The following is a 17,163-nucleotide window of genomic DNA, read 5'->3' as shown; positions in this document are numbered from 1 at the left end:
GGGGTAGTCCTGGAGGTTCAACCTTAGACTAATAGAAAACACAGAAAGGAAACCCAGAGAGCTTGTCTCTAAGACGAAGGAGAACAGATTCACTGGTGTGTCTGAACACACCAATAGGAGACTGACCTTTCTGACCATTTAGGGATGAATCAGGAATATGTACTTAGAAAACTAAGCAGACAAAACAATGAGGCAATCACTAACCCTGGCAAACTGAAAGTTGCATAATAAAGACATTTTTCACTGCATACTCTGTGGCTTAACTGTTAACAATATTTAGAGATCCCAAAGTAAACTCTGAATACTGACTTAACCAAAGCTGTGATAAACTCTATATTGGGAAAAGAGAAGAAGGAATATGCGTACATAAAAGATTTGTAGTGACTGGGGGTGGTGGTAGTACATGAGCTAAATTTTAATTCTCTGTACACCAGTAGATAATATTGAAAACTGAAATGAATAGCGTAAGAAATACGAAAGTAAACAGAACTGTTGAAAGAATTAACAGAGAAGGAGCGCCTGGATGGCTCAGTTGACTAAGCGTCCAACTCCTGATTTTGGCTCAGATCATGATCTCAGGGTTGTGAGACTGAGCCCTACATCGGGCTCTGCATTTGGCGTGGAGGCTGCTAGAGATTCTCCCCATCCCTTACCTGCCCCCTCAAATAAATAATAAATAAAATCTTCAAAAAAAAATTAATGGAGCAAAAAAGTATGATGTGTATACATTTCCTCAACAAACAAAAATGAATTAAAAATACTAACCTAAAGGCTGTAGACTCTCAGGGTAGAGGTGGTATGTGTAAACAATAGCTCCTCAAGGAGGTAGGCAGTATGGGTACTGCTCCAGTGGAGGGCCAGACATGTGGCCTGACATAAGAGCCTCAGGTATACAGATCCAATTCCTATGACAACCTGAAGGGACTCTTCTGATTCTCTGCCATGTTAGAACTTGGCTTGAAATAAATGGCTGCTGGCTATATCCAGAAGCATTTTGGTTTTACAGGGATTTTACTATCATGACTTGATCCCAATGGTCCTTCCCGAGGTCCACCTGAGGAGTGAGGGGTGTCTGATTCTACAGAGATTATATGAGGCTCCCAATGACAACTGGTTGGGTAAGAGTAAGTCCTGAGATGTGTCCAGAAAACTGATTAGGTTTTATACCCCATACTGAAGAGTTTCGATATACAATATAATGGCCCAACATGACAGCGACTGAAAGCCAGAGTGGCCTAAGCATTACAGGGAAGCCTCTAAAGAGTCACTGACCAGAGAAGACAGAAGCTCCAGGGTTACTTGTGAACTCTTACATCTCAATAAAGTAGGAACTGCCCCCATTTTGTAGAGGAAGAAAATGAGGAGAGCAATTGGGCCTGATACCTCCCAACTCTTACAGGGAAAAAAGGGTGATACCTACTTGTAAGGCTGCCTGGCATTCTTCCACCAGGCCCTGGACCAGGTAGTACTTGGCTTCTGCCAGCAGCTCCTCAATCTCCCGGCGGCTCTCAGGCAAGGGGACCGCCCCGTCACGAAGGTAGTTGAGTATTGTACCAAAGTGTTTCCCACACCGGTCAATAAGGATCCAGCCTGTAGTGGGAGGAGAAAGGGGGGCCTAGTCACATAGGCACTCCTCTCTTGGAAGGTGCTGAGGACAAATGGGGTGTCTCTTGGCCCCCTCCACCTCCCAGGGAAGAGCAGGACCACAGAGTGGGGAGCAGCACCACCTGCCCAGCCATCAGCAAAAGGCTGACTAAGCCCTGCCTGGGAAGCACTGCAATGGTCTCCAGGCCACAACCACAGACTCGGTTGGTCTCAGGCTCTTTTGGATGCCAGAACCTCTGAGGCCTAAAAGTGTGTTTCTAAAATATCCTCAAAAATCCCTTAGACATCCCAAAAGTACACTACACTTGGATAAAATGGGTCCAAATGACCACACAACTCAATGGTAGGGGAAAAGCTTGAGGTAAAAATATCTACTCTCCCTCTTTCTACAGTGCTTTATTTAGATTTCCAAATAACAGAGCCACTTCTAAGGAGGCAGAAGACTGCAACCTCTGGCTCCCAAGGGGGATCCCTGACACTCACCAATACCACCCCAGGATGTTCCATCTTTAACTCCCCCAAATAAGTACTTACTGGCTAGTGACAGCCACTGGAGAGAAGACGGTAAACCAGAAAGAACTTGTCCTAGGCAGTTCAGTTTAGCATGGGGAGATGGAATTTGTTTTCATTAACTATGGGAAAATGTGTCAACTGCTGAGCCCTTTAGCTTCTTGATGACCTCTCCATTTGGGGGGACTGGGCTGCTATACCTCCACTAGGGATCTCCAAGTTTTTACAATTCCTCTTCAGAAATGCCAATATTATGGGGGGGGGGGTGTTACTTGTAGGAGGAAACAATACTAGAGCCTGAGAAGTGGAGGGACATAAAAGGAGAGGTAGGGATGAGGCAAAGACCTGGTATGTCTTGAGATGACAGGAGGCTTCAGAAAGAAGCCAGGTTGTAGAGAAGTACCCCCTCCCCCAGGCCAGTAGGGCAACCCCAGCGAGGGGCTTCCCCAGGTCTCCTGTCCCCTGGGGTCAGGTGAGAGGATACGAAGGCACAGTGCATTTAGGTTTAAACAGGAATCCGTAATTTTATTCCCTCTTTCCTTGTCCATTGCTCAGTTTGGGAGAAGGGGCCCACACTTACACTTTTAACACCATGATGTTCTGCCCCAAGTCCTCCGCAGAATCCCAGACTCTGGCTCAGACACAAAACCCGAGAGCAGCAAAGACACCTCTTTCATATCCAGAGTCACAAGGCCATCCACTGCCCCCTTCCCCAATCCAGCCTTGACAAGATGTTCTCAGGGTTATAGGGCAATATATTTATTTGGTATTTACAACAATCACTAGGAGTTTTGTGAGGCCATTTCGATACTCCCATCCTACAAACTCCTCAGCCCATGGCTCCTGGACCATTGGTTAAATGTCTGGGCTTGTCTCTCCAGAGGCTTTCACTTGGTACTTCCACAGTGCTATGGCTTCCTGAGTACAGTGGGAAGAGTAATTCCCAGTGTGGCAAACACAATGCAAATGCGTGGCCTGAAGTCAAACTCTGGTTTCAAGGAAGGAAGAGGCCTTCACAACCATGGTAAATCACACCACCCTGACAGTGACTGCTGGACCTTATCCCACTGCTTTTTTCTACATTTGAGATAATCAAGTATGGATGGAGTATCTGTCATGTAGCTCAGATGCCCAAAGGGGTCCTTAGCAAGCAACATAAATGAGTATAGATGGGTCTGGGCCCAGAGGCTGACTAGAGAGAGCACGTGCCCTGCTCCTGGGAGATAGGAGATGGAGAGGCTCTTCTCAATTCAGCCAAGAACTGCTGGGCAGGAATGTGGGCCTAGGGCTGCATGAGATTTTGATATTCCAAAGAGAAGCCAGAAATGCAGATTTCTCCGGGAAACCTCCTGATTTTTAAACAGTGGTAAACCAAGAGGTCATCAATCCATTCTAGGCCAAAGAAAACCCATCTGCAGGGCACCCTGGGCATACAGACCAGCATTTTGCGACCTTTCTGCTACCCTGGATCAAGTACTTTTCTTCCAATGAGTGGACAAGGTGTGGAAGGACCATAATATCTTCCCAACTATTCTTTTAGAAGGAGGCTCAGTCCCCTGCACCGTCCACAGATAACAGAGCCTCAGAGAGGTTCAGGGACCACTGAACCTGGAAAGTTGGAAAGGCAGAACTGGACCACAAAAAGCAAGTAAGAAATTCACAGGAAAGCTCCTTCCACCAGAACTGAGAAGACGAGTAGAGCCTCAGTCTTCAGAGGAATGGCAACCTTAATTTAACTCAGCAACCCGGGGAAGAAAATGTCCATGTTCCACCTTTGATGCATGGATAACTTAGCTGCTCAGAAAGAGCAGGAGCCCCTGAAATCAATTATCCAAGTGACAGTCCAGAGTTTCCATAAACGAATAGGCAGACCGTGACATTGGGCTCCAGCTCAAGAATGCTGTCAGGAAATGCTTGCGGTGAAGGAATCATATTTTAGACAAATAAGGGCAAAGGAGCCGGCGGGCTCGCCAGGAGGTTTCAATTAGCATTCTGATTTTAAAATATTTCAGTTGCTTTCAAAGCCGGAATCGACCCCTTTGAAACAGCTCAAACGCCTAGCATGTAGGAAAGCAAATGGAAGTTAAGCCGCTCCTTGCTTGTGGAGAGCCTGTCCCACTGCCACGGAGCATGCAGGCTTTTTCAGAAGTCTACACAAGTCAGGGCAGCCTGGTGTCTGGTGGCCCATTGGCAAGGCTGAAGAGCATAAGAGGCAGGCACAGCCCTGGAGGCTCTGGAATGGTCTGGGAGGTGCCACACAACCCAGTGGTTAAGAGCAAGGGCCTATATTAGAAATCCAGTTCTGCTGCTTTCTTGCTGGATGACATGGGTGCTGCACCAAACCTCTCTGTCCACCAGTTTCCTCTCCTAAAACTCATACCCCTGAGGGCTGGCACAAAGGCATGATGAGAGAATGTACGGGACACACAGCATAACTCCTAAGGTTTATTGGCAGCACTCAAATGAGGTCTTTGATAATGAGCCCTTCCCACATCTCTTCATCATCAGTGGAGAACAGAGTGGCGGCAGTGTCCAGAAGGGGCACATTCCAGCCCTCAGGAGAGCCTGAGTGGCTTTCAGGGTACCCCAGAGAAGGCTTCTCTCAGGGACAGGGGACTGGGCCACAAGGCTTGCCCTCTCCCAGCCCCTTTCCCTGCCTCCACTTCCATGGACAGGGCAGCAGGGGCTTCATGGACCTCTCTTTAGCATCCCAAGATTTTTATCCTCTATTTCTGTTCGTAAGTCACCAGAGGTGCTTGTTACAAATTCAATTCTAGGAAACTGCCTCATTTTGATTCCAGAGAATCAGAATCTCTGGGGCAGGGCTTCTCAGCCTCGGCACTACTGACATTTTGAACCAGATCATTCTTTGTTACGTAGGGCCTATCCAGTGCATTGTGTGGTATTTAGCAGCATCCCTGGCCACTACCCACTAGGGGCCTGCAGCATTCCCACCCCCAAACCGTGACAACCAGAAATGTCTCTGGACATTGCCAAACGTCTCCTGGAGGTCAAAATCATCCCTGGTTGAGCACCAATGAGGTAGATCAAAGACCTAAATGTAAAAAATAAACAATGTAAAAACTTTAAGGTATTAAAAAAATACCATTAAAAAAGCTTTAACAAGTCAGACTGGGAGAAAATATTTACAACATAAAATCACAAGAAATGGATCCAGAATATATACTTTTATAAAGCAAGAAGATGATAAAGGAAAACAGGAAAATGTGTAAATAAGATGCAATCACGCAGCTCTATGATGAAACACAAATGACAAGAAGATACTTAACACACTAGAAATTAGGAAATGTTAAATAAAACCACAGAGTACTAGATCATAACCATCAGATTGGCAATAATCAGAAAGTTTGTCAGTGCCCAGTGTTGGCACAAATTCAGACCATGTGGGGAGCATAAACAGGGACAACAGCTAATACTAACCAAGCCACGGATGTCATCCTGGAATCCTCTCCTGGGAATAACTCCCAGACTCCCAGACTCTCTGCCATAGAGAAGCTCATATATCCCGGAGAGTGCTCAAGAAAGGTAATATTCCAAACAGTGAACACTGGAAGCAATCTAAACAACCATCACCAGAATATAGATCCATAAACTACAGTATATTCCCAGAATGGAACACTTAGCAGGAATGTTTGACCTAGATGATTCCATCTCACAAGCATAAAGCTGTGAAAGCAAAGAGATGACAATGTTACATCATTTACACAATGTTGGAAAACACACCAATGACACATTGTTTAGGGGCAGAAACAGTATAGCAAAAGTAATTCACTGGCAGATTCAAATCAGCGGTTTTCACCACTGGACACACATTAGAGTCTCCTGCAGAGCTCCTGAAAGTCCTAATGCCCCTTAGAGCTAGCTTTCTGGGAGGTGAGAGTGTTGGGGAGAAGCCAGGCATCAATCTTGAAATTCCAACTGAGTCATTACACCATGGACATTGAAATTCACTTGGTGACCCCCAAGGTCAGGCAAGTGGTTAACTTCTGGAAGGGAGAGAGGCAAAGAATGTAAAGAGAGGCGCCATCAGCCCAGGTAGCATTTTATTCCTTGTCTGAGTGGGGGTGATGTGGAGAACAAAGGCAAAAGAAATGCAGAAAAAAATGAAATCTCTTTACAACTTTCAACTCATTGACAAGCTGACCTGAGACAGGCAGTGACCTTCCTCCAGGAACTCAACTGCTTCTCTATTAATACTTTGCTAGGGACAATAAGCAACTTGACATTAGCCTGACCTCCAGGATCATCTTTAACATATAAAAATCCCTTTGGAAAGTTGCTTTATCTCTACCCCTCTCCTTCCTTCCCCCTCCCCCATTATATGTGGGCAGTCATCCTCCAAACATAAGGCCCACTGAAAGATACCTGAAGAGTCTCATGACTAAGGGTTAAGCAGATAGTAGTAAATGACCTTAACAGCAGCTAGCTCCTCAAGGTCCTGGAAATCTTGCTTCCAAATTCCTTAGAGACTTCTGCTACCCCTAACCCCTCCAAACTTGAAAGTAGATAACCAGCTACTCCTCACAACCCTGGAGCAGCTCTTTCTGCCCCTGGGGTCCTGTCCCTGTGGCTTTAATAAAAGCCACCTTGGGATCCCTGGGTGGCGCAGCGGTTTGGCACCTGCCTTTGGCCCAGGGTGCGATCCTGGAGACCCGGGATCGAATCCCACGTCGGGCTCCCGGTACATGGAGCCTGCTTCTCCCTCTGCCTATGTCTCTGCCTCTCTCTCTCTCTCTGTGACTATCATTAAAAAAAAAAAAAAAAAAAGCCACCTTTTTTGCACCAAAGATGCCCCAAGAATTCTTTTTGACCATTCGCTCCCAGCCCCAACATTTCACAACAGGGGCACAAGGGAGTTTGTTTTATTCATCACATTTTAAAAGCTCCCAATGTATTCAGAATTTTACAGAAGAGTGCATTCCGATTTAAGCAGGAAGTATGGAGATCTTGGGGAAACCACCAGGTACTACAGTTTCTCACATACTACACTGACTTCCCCACTGGATTTCAAGGGAATGTGTGCTGATAATAAGATCAGTGACTCTCTTCTTTAATCTGGTTCACTCATACTCCCTCATTCCAGAAACATTAGCAAGAGACCAGAAACGGAGAGTGGGGGGTGGAAAAGCACTGTACCAAAGAGTAGGGATGAAACAGGCAACTACAGGTGAGTACTGAGGCAAAACTCTTATTAGGGAAGGTGCCTCCTCAATCCATGCGACAAGGAATCAGGCAAAAATTCCAGTATTATAGGGACTGCACCTTTCGGGGGGCGGCGGGGTGGGGAAGTCCACGAAAGGACTCCCTAGAAAAGTCATCCTTCAGGAGTAAGGTACAAGTGTAGAGACTCATCCCCAAGGCCAAATGGGCCACTTCTCCCCAAGACACTGCTAAGATCTGCTTGCTTCTCCAGCACCCCCATAGCGCCCCTCCCTCCACCTTGACACTCCACCAGACAGGCCGCAGCAGGAGTGAGCAGTCCCCACAGACCGAAGTCTCCCAAGTCTTCTAACTGCCAGGCACTCCCATTAAGAACAGTGATAAACTGAGCTGTTAGAAATCCCTGAAGGATGCCCGAGAAATCCACTGCTTCTGGGGTGAGGTCTGGGGCCCAGGGTGGGTGGCAGATTCTCTTCTGCTCCATGCCCTCCTGCCTGTTTGCCTTTTGTACTGTGTGTGTCCAATCTGTGAGCAGGGAAGTTGACAGTAAGTGGGTTTGGGGCCCCGGCTCTGGCCCAGGGAAATAGTTACAGCTAAGAGTATGTGGCATTTAATTTAGACTCATTTATCACTTACTGGTAATGGGACAGGAGCCTTGGTTCTCCAAGAGCTCAGCCCCCAAGCCAGGTTCTCCCATTGCTGTATCCGCTTGCCTCGTGGAGGTGCACTTGCTATTCTGGCCCGTTTGTGGCAAACATCACTGCAGAGCACAGTAAAGCCCAGGGTGCAGCTGTGACAAGCAGGACATTTACACTAATTTGTAGATCTGAGGGTGTATGTGAGAGAGCACTCAGGCCACCAGGTCAGGCTGTGCGGCATACTCACCATGGGCCAATGGGATCGGGCTGCCTGGCACAGTATGGGCTGGAAGACCAGACACAAAGCTGGCAGTTGACCCATAAGGCTGATGCACTCAGGCAACATGACCTGGGGGCTGAGCCCTTGGAGAACCAAGGCCTGCCCAGAGTAAGAGCCACTAAGCCCTGGGCTCAGTAGCTGCTTCCCCCCATCCCCCACCAGCTTTCAAAAAGGATCTTTCACTTACTGAAAGGTAGCAACAGTACCACCCCTAGTAGGGTCAAAATGAAGGGTAAAAACCACTCATAAAATGCAGCATGGTGAGCTTTTCACGACAGGCTGGGGCTCTAGCGGAGCCCTGTGAAAACGGCCAAGGTCAGAGTGCCAAAGACAGCCTTTCTTCCCTGGCGGTACCAGGGGTCCAGGGGTCCTGGCGGCACCACTGGGAACAGGACAACCTCCAGTAGCTGTTCAGAAGCCCAAGCAGGACCCCTGGTACCATCCCTGTGTCCTTCCACTAGGGGGCGGAAGAGATTGAGGACCAGCTCTTCCTCGGTATGGCATCAAGCCAGCAAGGGCTTCAAGGAGATGAGGCTCCAACTTTGCTTCCAAAGGGACTCCGCCGCTTTTCCTAAGCCCCACCAGAGACTGGGTAGGGCTGAAGAAAAGCTACAACAATCCTGGGTTCTCAGATAAGGTCTGTTTCCTTCTGCATCTGGGGCACTATTGTCTCCGTCTCTACAAATACTCCTCAGCGATGCTGGGTGTGGCTCTGCAACGGGGATCCTCCCACTCATAAAACACTCTGCTTTCTGGGTGAGACACACAGAAGGAAGCGCTGGGGCACAAACCTCATTTATCTGATGTTTGGCCAGAAATCCAAGTTCTCAGGAAGCCCAGGGAAGCAGAACCTCAAGCCCCACAGCCAGGTCTTGTCAAGGACGCCGAGGGAAACACCCTAACTAGTGCACAGCTCAGGCTTTAGGTCTGCAATCCCACCTGCTTGTGTCAAAACTCGCCCACCTTTCCAGGAACCAACGTCACATGGAAGGCAGAGGCATTAGCACGACAGTCAACCTCAGAAACAGGTAAGGCAGGGTGCAGCCAGGCTGTGATCTGGCCAGGTCTTAAGCAATCGCAGGCCAAAGTAGTAAAGGATGGTGCCATCTTTAAACCTCACATGACCTGCCCTGTCAACCCAGCCAGGCAAGAATGTCCCCCTTGCCAAGTGCTCTCAGATTATTCCAGGTGGGTAGAAAGCAGTTACGGTAAGATCATTTAAAAAAATTCTTTGCCTTTCACAAACGTGACTTCCCAGAAGAAAACGGAAAGAAACATGCACTAAATGTACGTGTATCGAATCCCACACTAACAGCCCCATGAGGTGGGTATCCCTGTACCAATCTCACCTCATTAGGAGCACCAGCTACCACACAGGAAGTTGAGACTTAAGTCCAGCTCTGTGAGCTTTTGTCAGGTCACCATCCCGAGAGGACAAGAGAAAACATTCATGTCTGTCTGTCTGTTTCTCTCTCTTATTTCACTCCAAAGTCACAGAACCATCACTGAGAACTGGCAGGAGACCAACCAGGGCAGCTAGTCCAGCCACCACTTCACAGAGCTGAGGCCCAGAGGAATGGGCAAGTGACTTCCTCAAAGTCCCAGGGCAAATTGACAACTAAGTCAAGACTATGAGGGGATCCCTGGGTGGCTCAGCGCTTTAGCGCCTGCCTTTGGCCCAGGGCGCGATCCTGGAGTCCCACGTCGGGCTCCTGGCATGGAGCCTGCTTCTCCCTCTGCCTGTGTCTCTGCCTCTCTATGTCGATAATAAATAAATCAATAAATCTATAAATCTATCTATCTATCTTTAAAAAAATAATAAATAAGTCAAGACTATGAGTCCCCACCCAGGTAACTTCAACTCCTCTTCACGTCTCGGCCTTTATGTCACTCTATCAGGGAAACCCTCCTTTACGATATCCCCTCATTTGGATCTGGTATCCCAGTTCCTCACTCTGAAGGCTCCCTGAGAGCACATTTTCTCAGGAAATCTGTACGTATGTGGACAATTGCTCATGTAATGTTGGCCTTCTGGAACTAGAAGGAAGTCCTCAACCACAAACGCATCCTCAGAGCCTGGAGGGTAACCTTACCTTCACTGTCAGTGAGTACTTCCATGCGCCCGCTGAACATGGCTTTCAGCATGGTGTCCTGCTTGGTCAGTGTCTGCATGGTGGTGTAGTAGAGGGCCCCGCCCACATTCAGCTTTACGTACTTGGAGCTGGGACTCGTGCCCTTGAAGGAAGTGGTGCGGGTAGCAGCCGCTGGCACCGCTGAGCTCACCACACTTTCTCCTGACATCTCTTCCTGCCAGTGGAGAAGACACAGGGTCACCAGGGTCACAGCACCAGGCCTGCTTTACCTTTTAGCCTGTGGGCTGAATCTGGCCTCCAGATGTGTTTTGCCTGGCACAAGTATATACCGCATTTAAAACTTATAGATGGCTGCCAAGGTTGACAACACAAGAAGAGTTCACACACACACAAAACCCCCAAAAAACAAAACAAAACAAAAGCCCAAAACCTGGCTTCTCTGAACATCAGAGGTCAACTAGGCCACCAGGGTGCCCACAACTGGTGGGAACTGGGTATTGGCTGCCCCAAACCCACCCAGATAGCCTCATATGCTGACCTCACCTGCTGACCCTGCAAGCACAAGTTTACCACTAACTCTTGTGCTGTGAGGACTTCCCTTCTGCATGTTCCACACATAAGCGAACACCTGGATGCATCCTAAAGCAGCTTAAAGCACTGCCCGGGTCTCTCTCAGTTTCCTTGTCATGCACCACTCACCAGCTGAATTCCAGATGAAATAAACTTTTATATAAATTGAGTGGGATCCCAACTACCACTCCTAATCCTTCCTGTAGGGGTAGGGGGAGGTTTCTCAGGACTACATGACAGACATTAAAAACCCTTGGAAGCAATTTACTGCAAAATTATAGACTTCCTGTACTAGTGCCACCCAAAACAGCAAGATCTGAGGACAGTCTCCTTAATGGCACTGCCAGTTCTGTGTCCATCACAAAGCAATGGACATATTATCTGACTTAAGCAGGCTTAGGAAAGGAGATTGGTAGCTGGTACCTATGTACTCAAAGAGAATGTTTCTTTTATAGGTAAAATTCTATGGCTGGAGAAGATGTCCCAGAAGTGGGCTGATTCTTTACAACTCAGGCAGAGTTGTACAGAGGTAGCAGCCCCCTGACAGCTAGGGACGTGGCCTGGCACTCTTTTCGGGGCTGTATGTTTACCACTGAACACAGACGATTCATATAGCACGTCACCATCTGCCAAGGCTACTCAGTGCCTGATGGATCAAGACATAAACAGGACTACTCCATAATTATGTCTGAGTACAGACTAAAACAAGAACATTGCCCAAACATCACCATATCCTGACCAATTTGACTCACTGTCGCTTCTTTAAGTTAGAGCTTTAGCCCCATTCCATTCTCCCCACTTTCAACATAGGAATTACGAGACCCAATCACAGAATTAACCCTTCTTCCTGACAGCATTCAGTACAGTGCAAAACCTCACTTCCCTGAATCCTCCCCAAAATCATACAAGGCAAGCCCCAATCCCTCTGAGATCCCCCAGGGTTCTCCCTCATTGTCACAAGGAAATAAACCCAACTTTGACTATCAGCATGCTCCTGCAGGTTTTGACAGCACACAACTTTAAAAAACTATACCCTGACCCTGAGAAAGGATTTCTTTTTTAAAGATTTTTTTAAAAATATTTTTAAAAATTTATCTGAGACAGCAAGAGAGAGCACGAGCGAGGGATAGAGCAGAGGGAGAGGGAATAGCAGGCTCCCCACTGAGCAGGGAGGGCAACATGGGCTCTGGAGGAGCCTAGGGCAGACACCCAATCACCTGAGCCATACAGGCACCCCAAGGATTGTTTTTTAAATTCTCTACGCCTATCTTGCTTGGATATCCCACAATTAATATGTATTACATTTATAACGGGTAAACACAAAAGTTATTTTTCAATGGGCGAAGGGACTAATGCTGTCCATCGTTCGGTAATAGAGGCAAGAGCCAACCCTCCTCTCGATCTTCATCCACCCAAAAGAGCCGCCTGGAAATCATCCACTAGGGGACTCATGTCAGGGCCCTGCAGGATGGCACAGGAAGAATGGGCTCCTGGAAAGAAAAGTATTTTCTCAAAACAGTGTTCTTGCTTCATCAAGTGACTATATCCCAAGAAGGTACATTTTTCAAAAGCTCAAGCTTAACTCACCTGGGCTGTGACCGAATGCCAGAAATAGAAGGTGTAATAAAAAAGCAGTGCCCCCTCCCTTCCAGTGTTCCTTTGAAATCAGTCCCCAGAAACCCTGCACTAATGATTATCACCAACCATCCCCCTGCCCCAGAAATACTCTGTCCATGGGATGACAGAAGTAGCTGGAGAGAAGAAAGAGTTTCTCAAAACTTTAAATACCTAGGGAAGGGGAGGAACGTGAAGGCTTACAGGTGTGAGGCTTGGGGGTTTTTCAGTTAGGGAAAACTGCTCCAAAATGTAAATACTTTTTAAAGCACCCTTTCAGATCTAAATTTACACAAAAATACGTGTTTTGGGAAATGGTCTAGCATTTTGTAAGGCACCTATGAAACAAAAAAGGCATGAAGTATACTCCAATGTACTTTTACTTTCCAATACCTTTTTAAAGTTAACTTGCATGCAACAGAGTATATGCACAAAGTGCACAATTTGAGGAGTTTTGGCCAGTATATGCATCCGTGTAACCACCACTCTAATCAAAATAGAGAACATTTTCATGGTTCCAGAAAGCCCCTGGATGCCCTCTTCACAGAAGGCACCATCATCTCTACGACCACATACAACATTTAAAATCCAAACAATGCTAGAACACCGCCATCGTTATTTCCAGCTTGTAGATTTGTGGGTTTTTTGTTGTTGTTGTTTTTTAAAAGATTTTTATTTATTTACTCATGAGAGACAGAGAGAGAGAGAGAGAGAGAGAGAGAGAGGCAGAGACATAGAGAGAGAAGCAGGCTCTACGCAGGAGCCCAATGCAGGACTCGATCCCGGGTCTCCAGGATTACACCCTGGGCCGGAGGCAGGTGCCAAACCACTAAGCTACCCAGGCGTCCCTGGCTTGTAGATTTGGATAGCACATCCCAGAGTTGTTCCCAAAGTGCACTGGCACTGGAGGTGGGTCAGTGACAGAGCAAGGACTATGGGCAGGTCCTGTCTGGGCTTGAGCCCATCATTTTCCCAACATTCGTACTTGAGATATACAGAGCTGGAATACATAAATTGAGAAAGGAGTGCCCCATCCCTCCTTCTTCATCAAGTACAAAACAAGCTCTGAAAAGAGATGGGCAGCAATGTGTGGCTAAGAGTTTAGGTTTGCAAGTCAGATCTGAGTTTAAGTGCCCAGTCCTGCCATTGACTGACCAGTTGTGGGAATCTAGGCAAATCATCTGAGTCTAGCCCTGTCTAGGGGGACAACAGCAGTGTCTCCCTCTCAGGACTGCTCTGAGGGATGCCACAGAGTACTCAGCATGGCTTCTGGCTTACAGCAGCAAAGACTCACGTTATGATTATTCAAGAATGCTCTCAAAGTCTCCAATTATCTTTTCTCTGAAGACCATTTCCAACTCTACAGACACCCACCAGAATCGCTAAGAGATAAAGCAGAAACCATCTTGATCTAGCTTGAGACTCCAGAATAGGCAAAGAAAGCTCTGAACCTTTCTGGAGCCCACCCTTCTAAAGGTCAATACTGGGAATGGTCTTTGGTTGAAAGGTAGTCTGACTGTTCATGTCTCTGAGCCCGTATTGCACTGAGCTAAGGACACAAAGCAGCAGACACTAAGTCTCCCCAGCACATCTCTCTACAGAAGACTCCTCAGCCACTGCTACCAGGATCCTGCTTTTTTTTCACTTGTTTCAAAGTTTTGATTTCATCATTAATGGGGTTGGGGAGGTGAGGCAGGAGAGAGCAAAACTGGTTACAAAAAACAAAGATAAAATTAATACTTGAGGTATTGGTTATGGATTCTATTCAATCTGAAAATTTTAATCCAGTTAGATCTCCCCTGAGTATCCTATTGCTGACTCTAAACAGTGGCTCTCCCCTTAAAAACAAAAAAACCTGACATCAGAGTCCTATTCACGTAAATTCTGATGTTAGCTAATCTAGGGGTATGGCTTGAGCAACAGAAATTTTTTTAACTCCCCTAGGTGATTCCAACATGCAGCCAAAATTGCAGCCCACCACTGTAAATAGTTCTGTACACCTATTCACTTCATCATCTTGAAGAAGCTCCCCCAACCTCCTGTTCTATTGGCCCAGTGAATTCCTGACCACACATAAAACTAAACCAGAGCATCATAAATAAAAGCCAGCCCCTATTTCACAGCCTCAGAGCCACAGACAGGAAACAACTGTATACATGCTTAAAAAATAAAAATCAGCCCAAGGAAGAAAAGTGTTGACTTGAAAAGAGGCTCAGGCAAGTATAATAGGAGAAAAAGACACCACTCCCCTCACCCTTGGGTGTTTTCCATACAGCTCTCTGTGGAAACTGTCTCCATTGTGTGTTGGGGGAGACGTGTGTATGGAAGGTTGGATCAGAAGTCTGAAGAACCTAGGCTAGTCTCAGTTCCACCACTTCCTGTGTGAGGTTCAAACAAGTGTTTTGAGTCTCTGTTTCCTACCTTGTGAAACGAAGGTAAAGCCATAATCTTCATAAGAACCTTCAGGGAATGAATGTTTGAATACTTGGTACCTGGCCCTTAGTGCAGTTTCCCCTCTGTCCCTCAAACTTAAGACCAGAGGTCCCAGCCTGGCTGTATTACAGTCACCTGGATGCATGTAAAAGTACCAATGCCTGGGCTTCACCCCAGGCTAATTAATCAGAATCAGAGGGGGAGGGAGCAGCTCAGCTGTATTTAAGAAGTTCATGGGGGCACATGGGTGGCCCAGTGGTTGAGCATCTGCCTTTGGTTCAGGTTGTGACATGGGAGTCCCATGTCAGTCTCCCAATATAGAGTCTGCTTCTCCCTCTGTGTGTCTCTCATTAATAGACAAAATCTTAAAAAAAAAAAAAAAAGAAAAAAAAAAAAGGCAGCTCTTCAGGTGATCTAAGATGTGGTCCCAGCTAAGAGTCACAGAGCTAAGGTGCTCCTTTAACCAGCTTGATCTAAGAGTCACTGCCTTTTAGCTAATTATAAAACTTCCCCAAACTAAGGGCATTTCCACAACTCAGGAAAATCTGCTGTTCCACTTCAACCAAACTGCATTAAATCAGCCACATAACCGTGGCATTATTTTGCATCCAAAATTTGTTTACGGGGCCACTACTGCTATTTCCAATTGTTCTGCTAAATTACTTTCCCTCCCTCTGTGTATCATGCAAACTATTGGCCTATTTCTCCCAGGGGATCCAGCGAGGAAGACGTCACCAATCCCACTTTTTAGGGGAGAAAAATGAAGAATCAGAACTACAAGGTTTCTCTGACTCAGGCTCCCTTCATTACATAGCCCAAATCAAGAAATCATTAATCTCCCATTAACAGGGCGTGTTAAAACAGATTGAGGGGTCCAACCCCCAGACTGATTCAGTGGTCAGTGATAAGGCTTGAAAAATCTGGTCATTTCTAGGACACGTGGGTGACTCAGTGGTTGAGCGTCTGCCTGGTTGTGTTGATCTGTGGCTCCCCTAAGAGGAGCCAGCTTCTCCCTCTGCCTGTGTCTCTCATGAATAACTGGATGAATGGATGGATGGAAGGAAGGAAAGAAGGCAGGCAGGCAGGCAGGCAGGCAGGCAGGAGATTTGGCCGTTTCTAACGAGTTGCCAGGTGATTCTGCAGCTGCTACTGCCAGTCTGGAGGTCAGTTTAAGAACTGCTGGTTTAATGCCTCCTTCCCTGCAGGTGGTCCTTATTTTGCATAAGATGCAGCAAAATCAGATACAGGTTGGCTAAGTCGTCTTCGGCAGTGTTCCAAGAGGCAAAGGAGTAAGAGAGCTAGGCTAGACTTTGGTCATTCCCAGCCAGGGCCAAAGAGCCATTTCGGGAACAGACCCTTCAAGGATCACACGCCTGCAGAACCCTTCCGACCGCTGGTGACAGCCGGAGATCCGTTCTGAACTCCTTAGGTGTGGCCGCTTCGGGCTCGGACGGAAGTGACTGGAGAGGGACCAAGGCGCGGGCTGAAGGCGCTGGCCTCCGAGGCCAAGGTCCCTGGAGCTCAGGCCCCCGCCATCCCTCCCCTCTATCTCTTCCCTGCTCTCCCCCAAACACGCCCTCGTGTTCAGAAGCACCTGGAAGCTCCTTCTCCAGTTTCCCCGGAACCGAGAGGCTGCAGCCACAACTTCCAAAGACCCCCCCCCCCAACGCTTCGCCCCAAGGAATCCCACGCCGCTCTCTAAACCTAACCGTTCTCTTGCGCAACGCCCTCCCACCCTCACTTTCCACCCCAGAGTCCATCTTCGACAACCCCTCTTTGTTCTCTCCACATTCACCGACCCAACGGGTCCTCAAGACTCGAGAGACCCCCCCCAGCTCACCCACACGTATCTACTCCCCCAAGCCCAGATGCTCTATCCCGAGCCCCAACAGCCAGGGGCACCGCCCCCGTCACTCACCACAGCCCTTCCCCCACCCCGACCCCCCCCCCCCCATCGGCCTCTCCCTTTTCGCGACGGCCCCTCCTCGCGACCCACCCCTCCTTGGCTCCTTCCCTCTCCGCTCTGCTGCTGCCGGGCTCTCGCGGCCGCCCAGAGCCCCCCGTTAGTGGGCACCGCCCTCCCTACCATGAAAAGTCGGAGGACGCAGGAGTCTCCAAACTCGGACTGAGAGGCAGGAAACACCCAGCTCGCGCAAGCGGGGGGCAGAGGCGGGCCCGGGGCGGGAACTTCCGCTGCGCCAGCGCGCTTCCGCCCCGCAGAGCGCGCCTTCGTAAAGGG

General features: G+C 47.9%; 1 protein-coding gene across 4 annotated transcripts in view; it reads right to left on the bottom strand.

Moving 5' to 3' along the window:
* KCTD10 (potassium channel tetramerization domain containing 10) overlaps nucleotides 1-17,163 on the bottom strand; it is a 27,786-nt gene extending 10,623 nt beyond the window's left edge. For 2 of the 4 annotated variants that reach the window (XM_025474274.3, XM_035706364.2), the window contains exons 1-3: nucleotides 17,011-17,149; nucleotides 10,308-10,521; nucleotides 1,421-1,590 (exon numbers count right to left, since the gene is read on the bottom strand). In XM_025474274.3, the coding sequence (XP_025330059.1) occupies nucleotides 1,421-1,590; nucleotides 10,308-10,521; nucleotides 17,011-17,013 (387 nt within the window). In that variant the 5' untranslated portion in view covers nucleotides 17,014-17,149. Of the gene's footprint in view, nucleotides 1-1,420; nucleotides 1,591-10,307; nucleotides 10,522-16,920 lie in introns of all 4 variants that reach the window. The other 2 variants (XM_025474272.3, XM_025474273.3) reach the window with 2 other exon arrangements.

The sequence above is a fragment of the Canis lupus genome, chromosome 26, assembly GCF_003254725.2.
Source record: "Canis lupus dingo isolate Sandy chromosome 26, ASM325472v2, whole genome shotgun sequence".
In the NCBI taxonomy this organism is placed as follows: Eukaryota; Metazoa; Chordata; class Mammalia; order Carnivora; family Canidae; genus Canis; species Canis lupus.
This window is presented reverse-complemented; position numbering and strand designations above follow the sequence as displayed.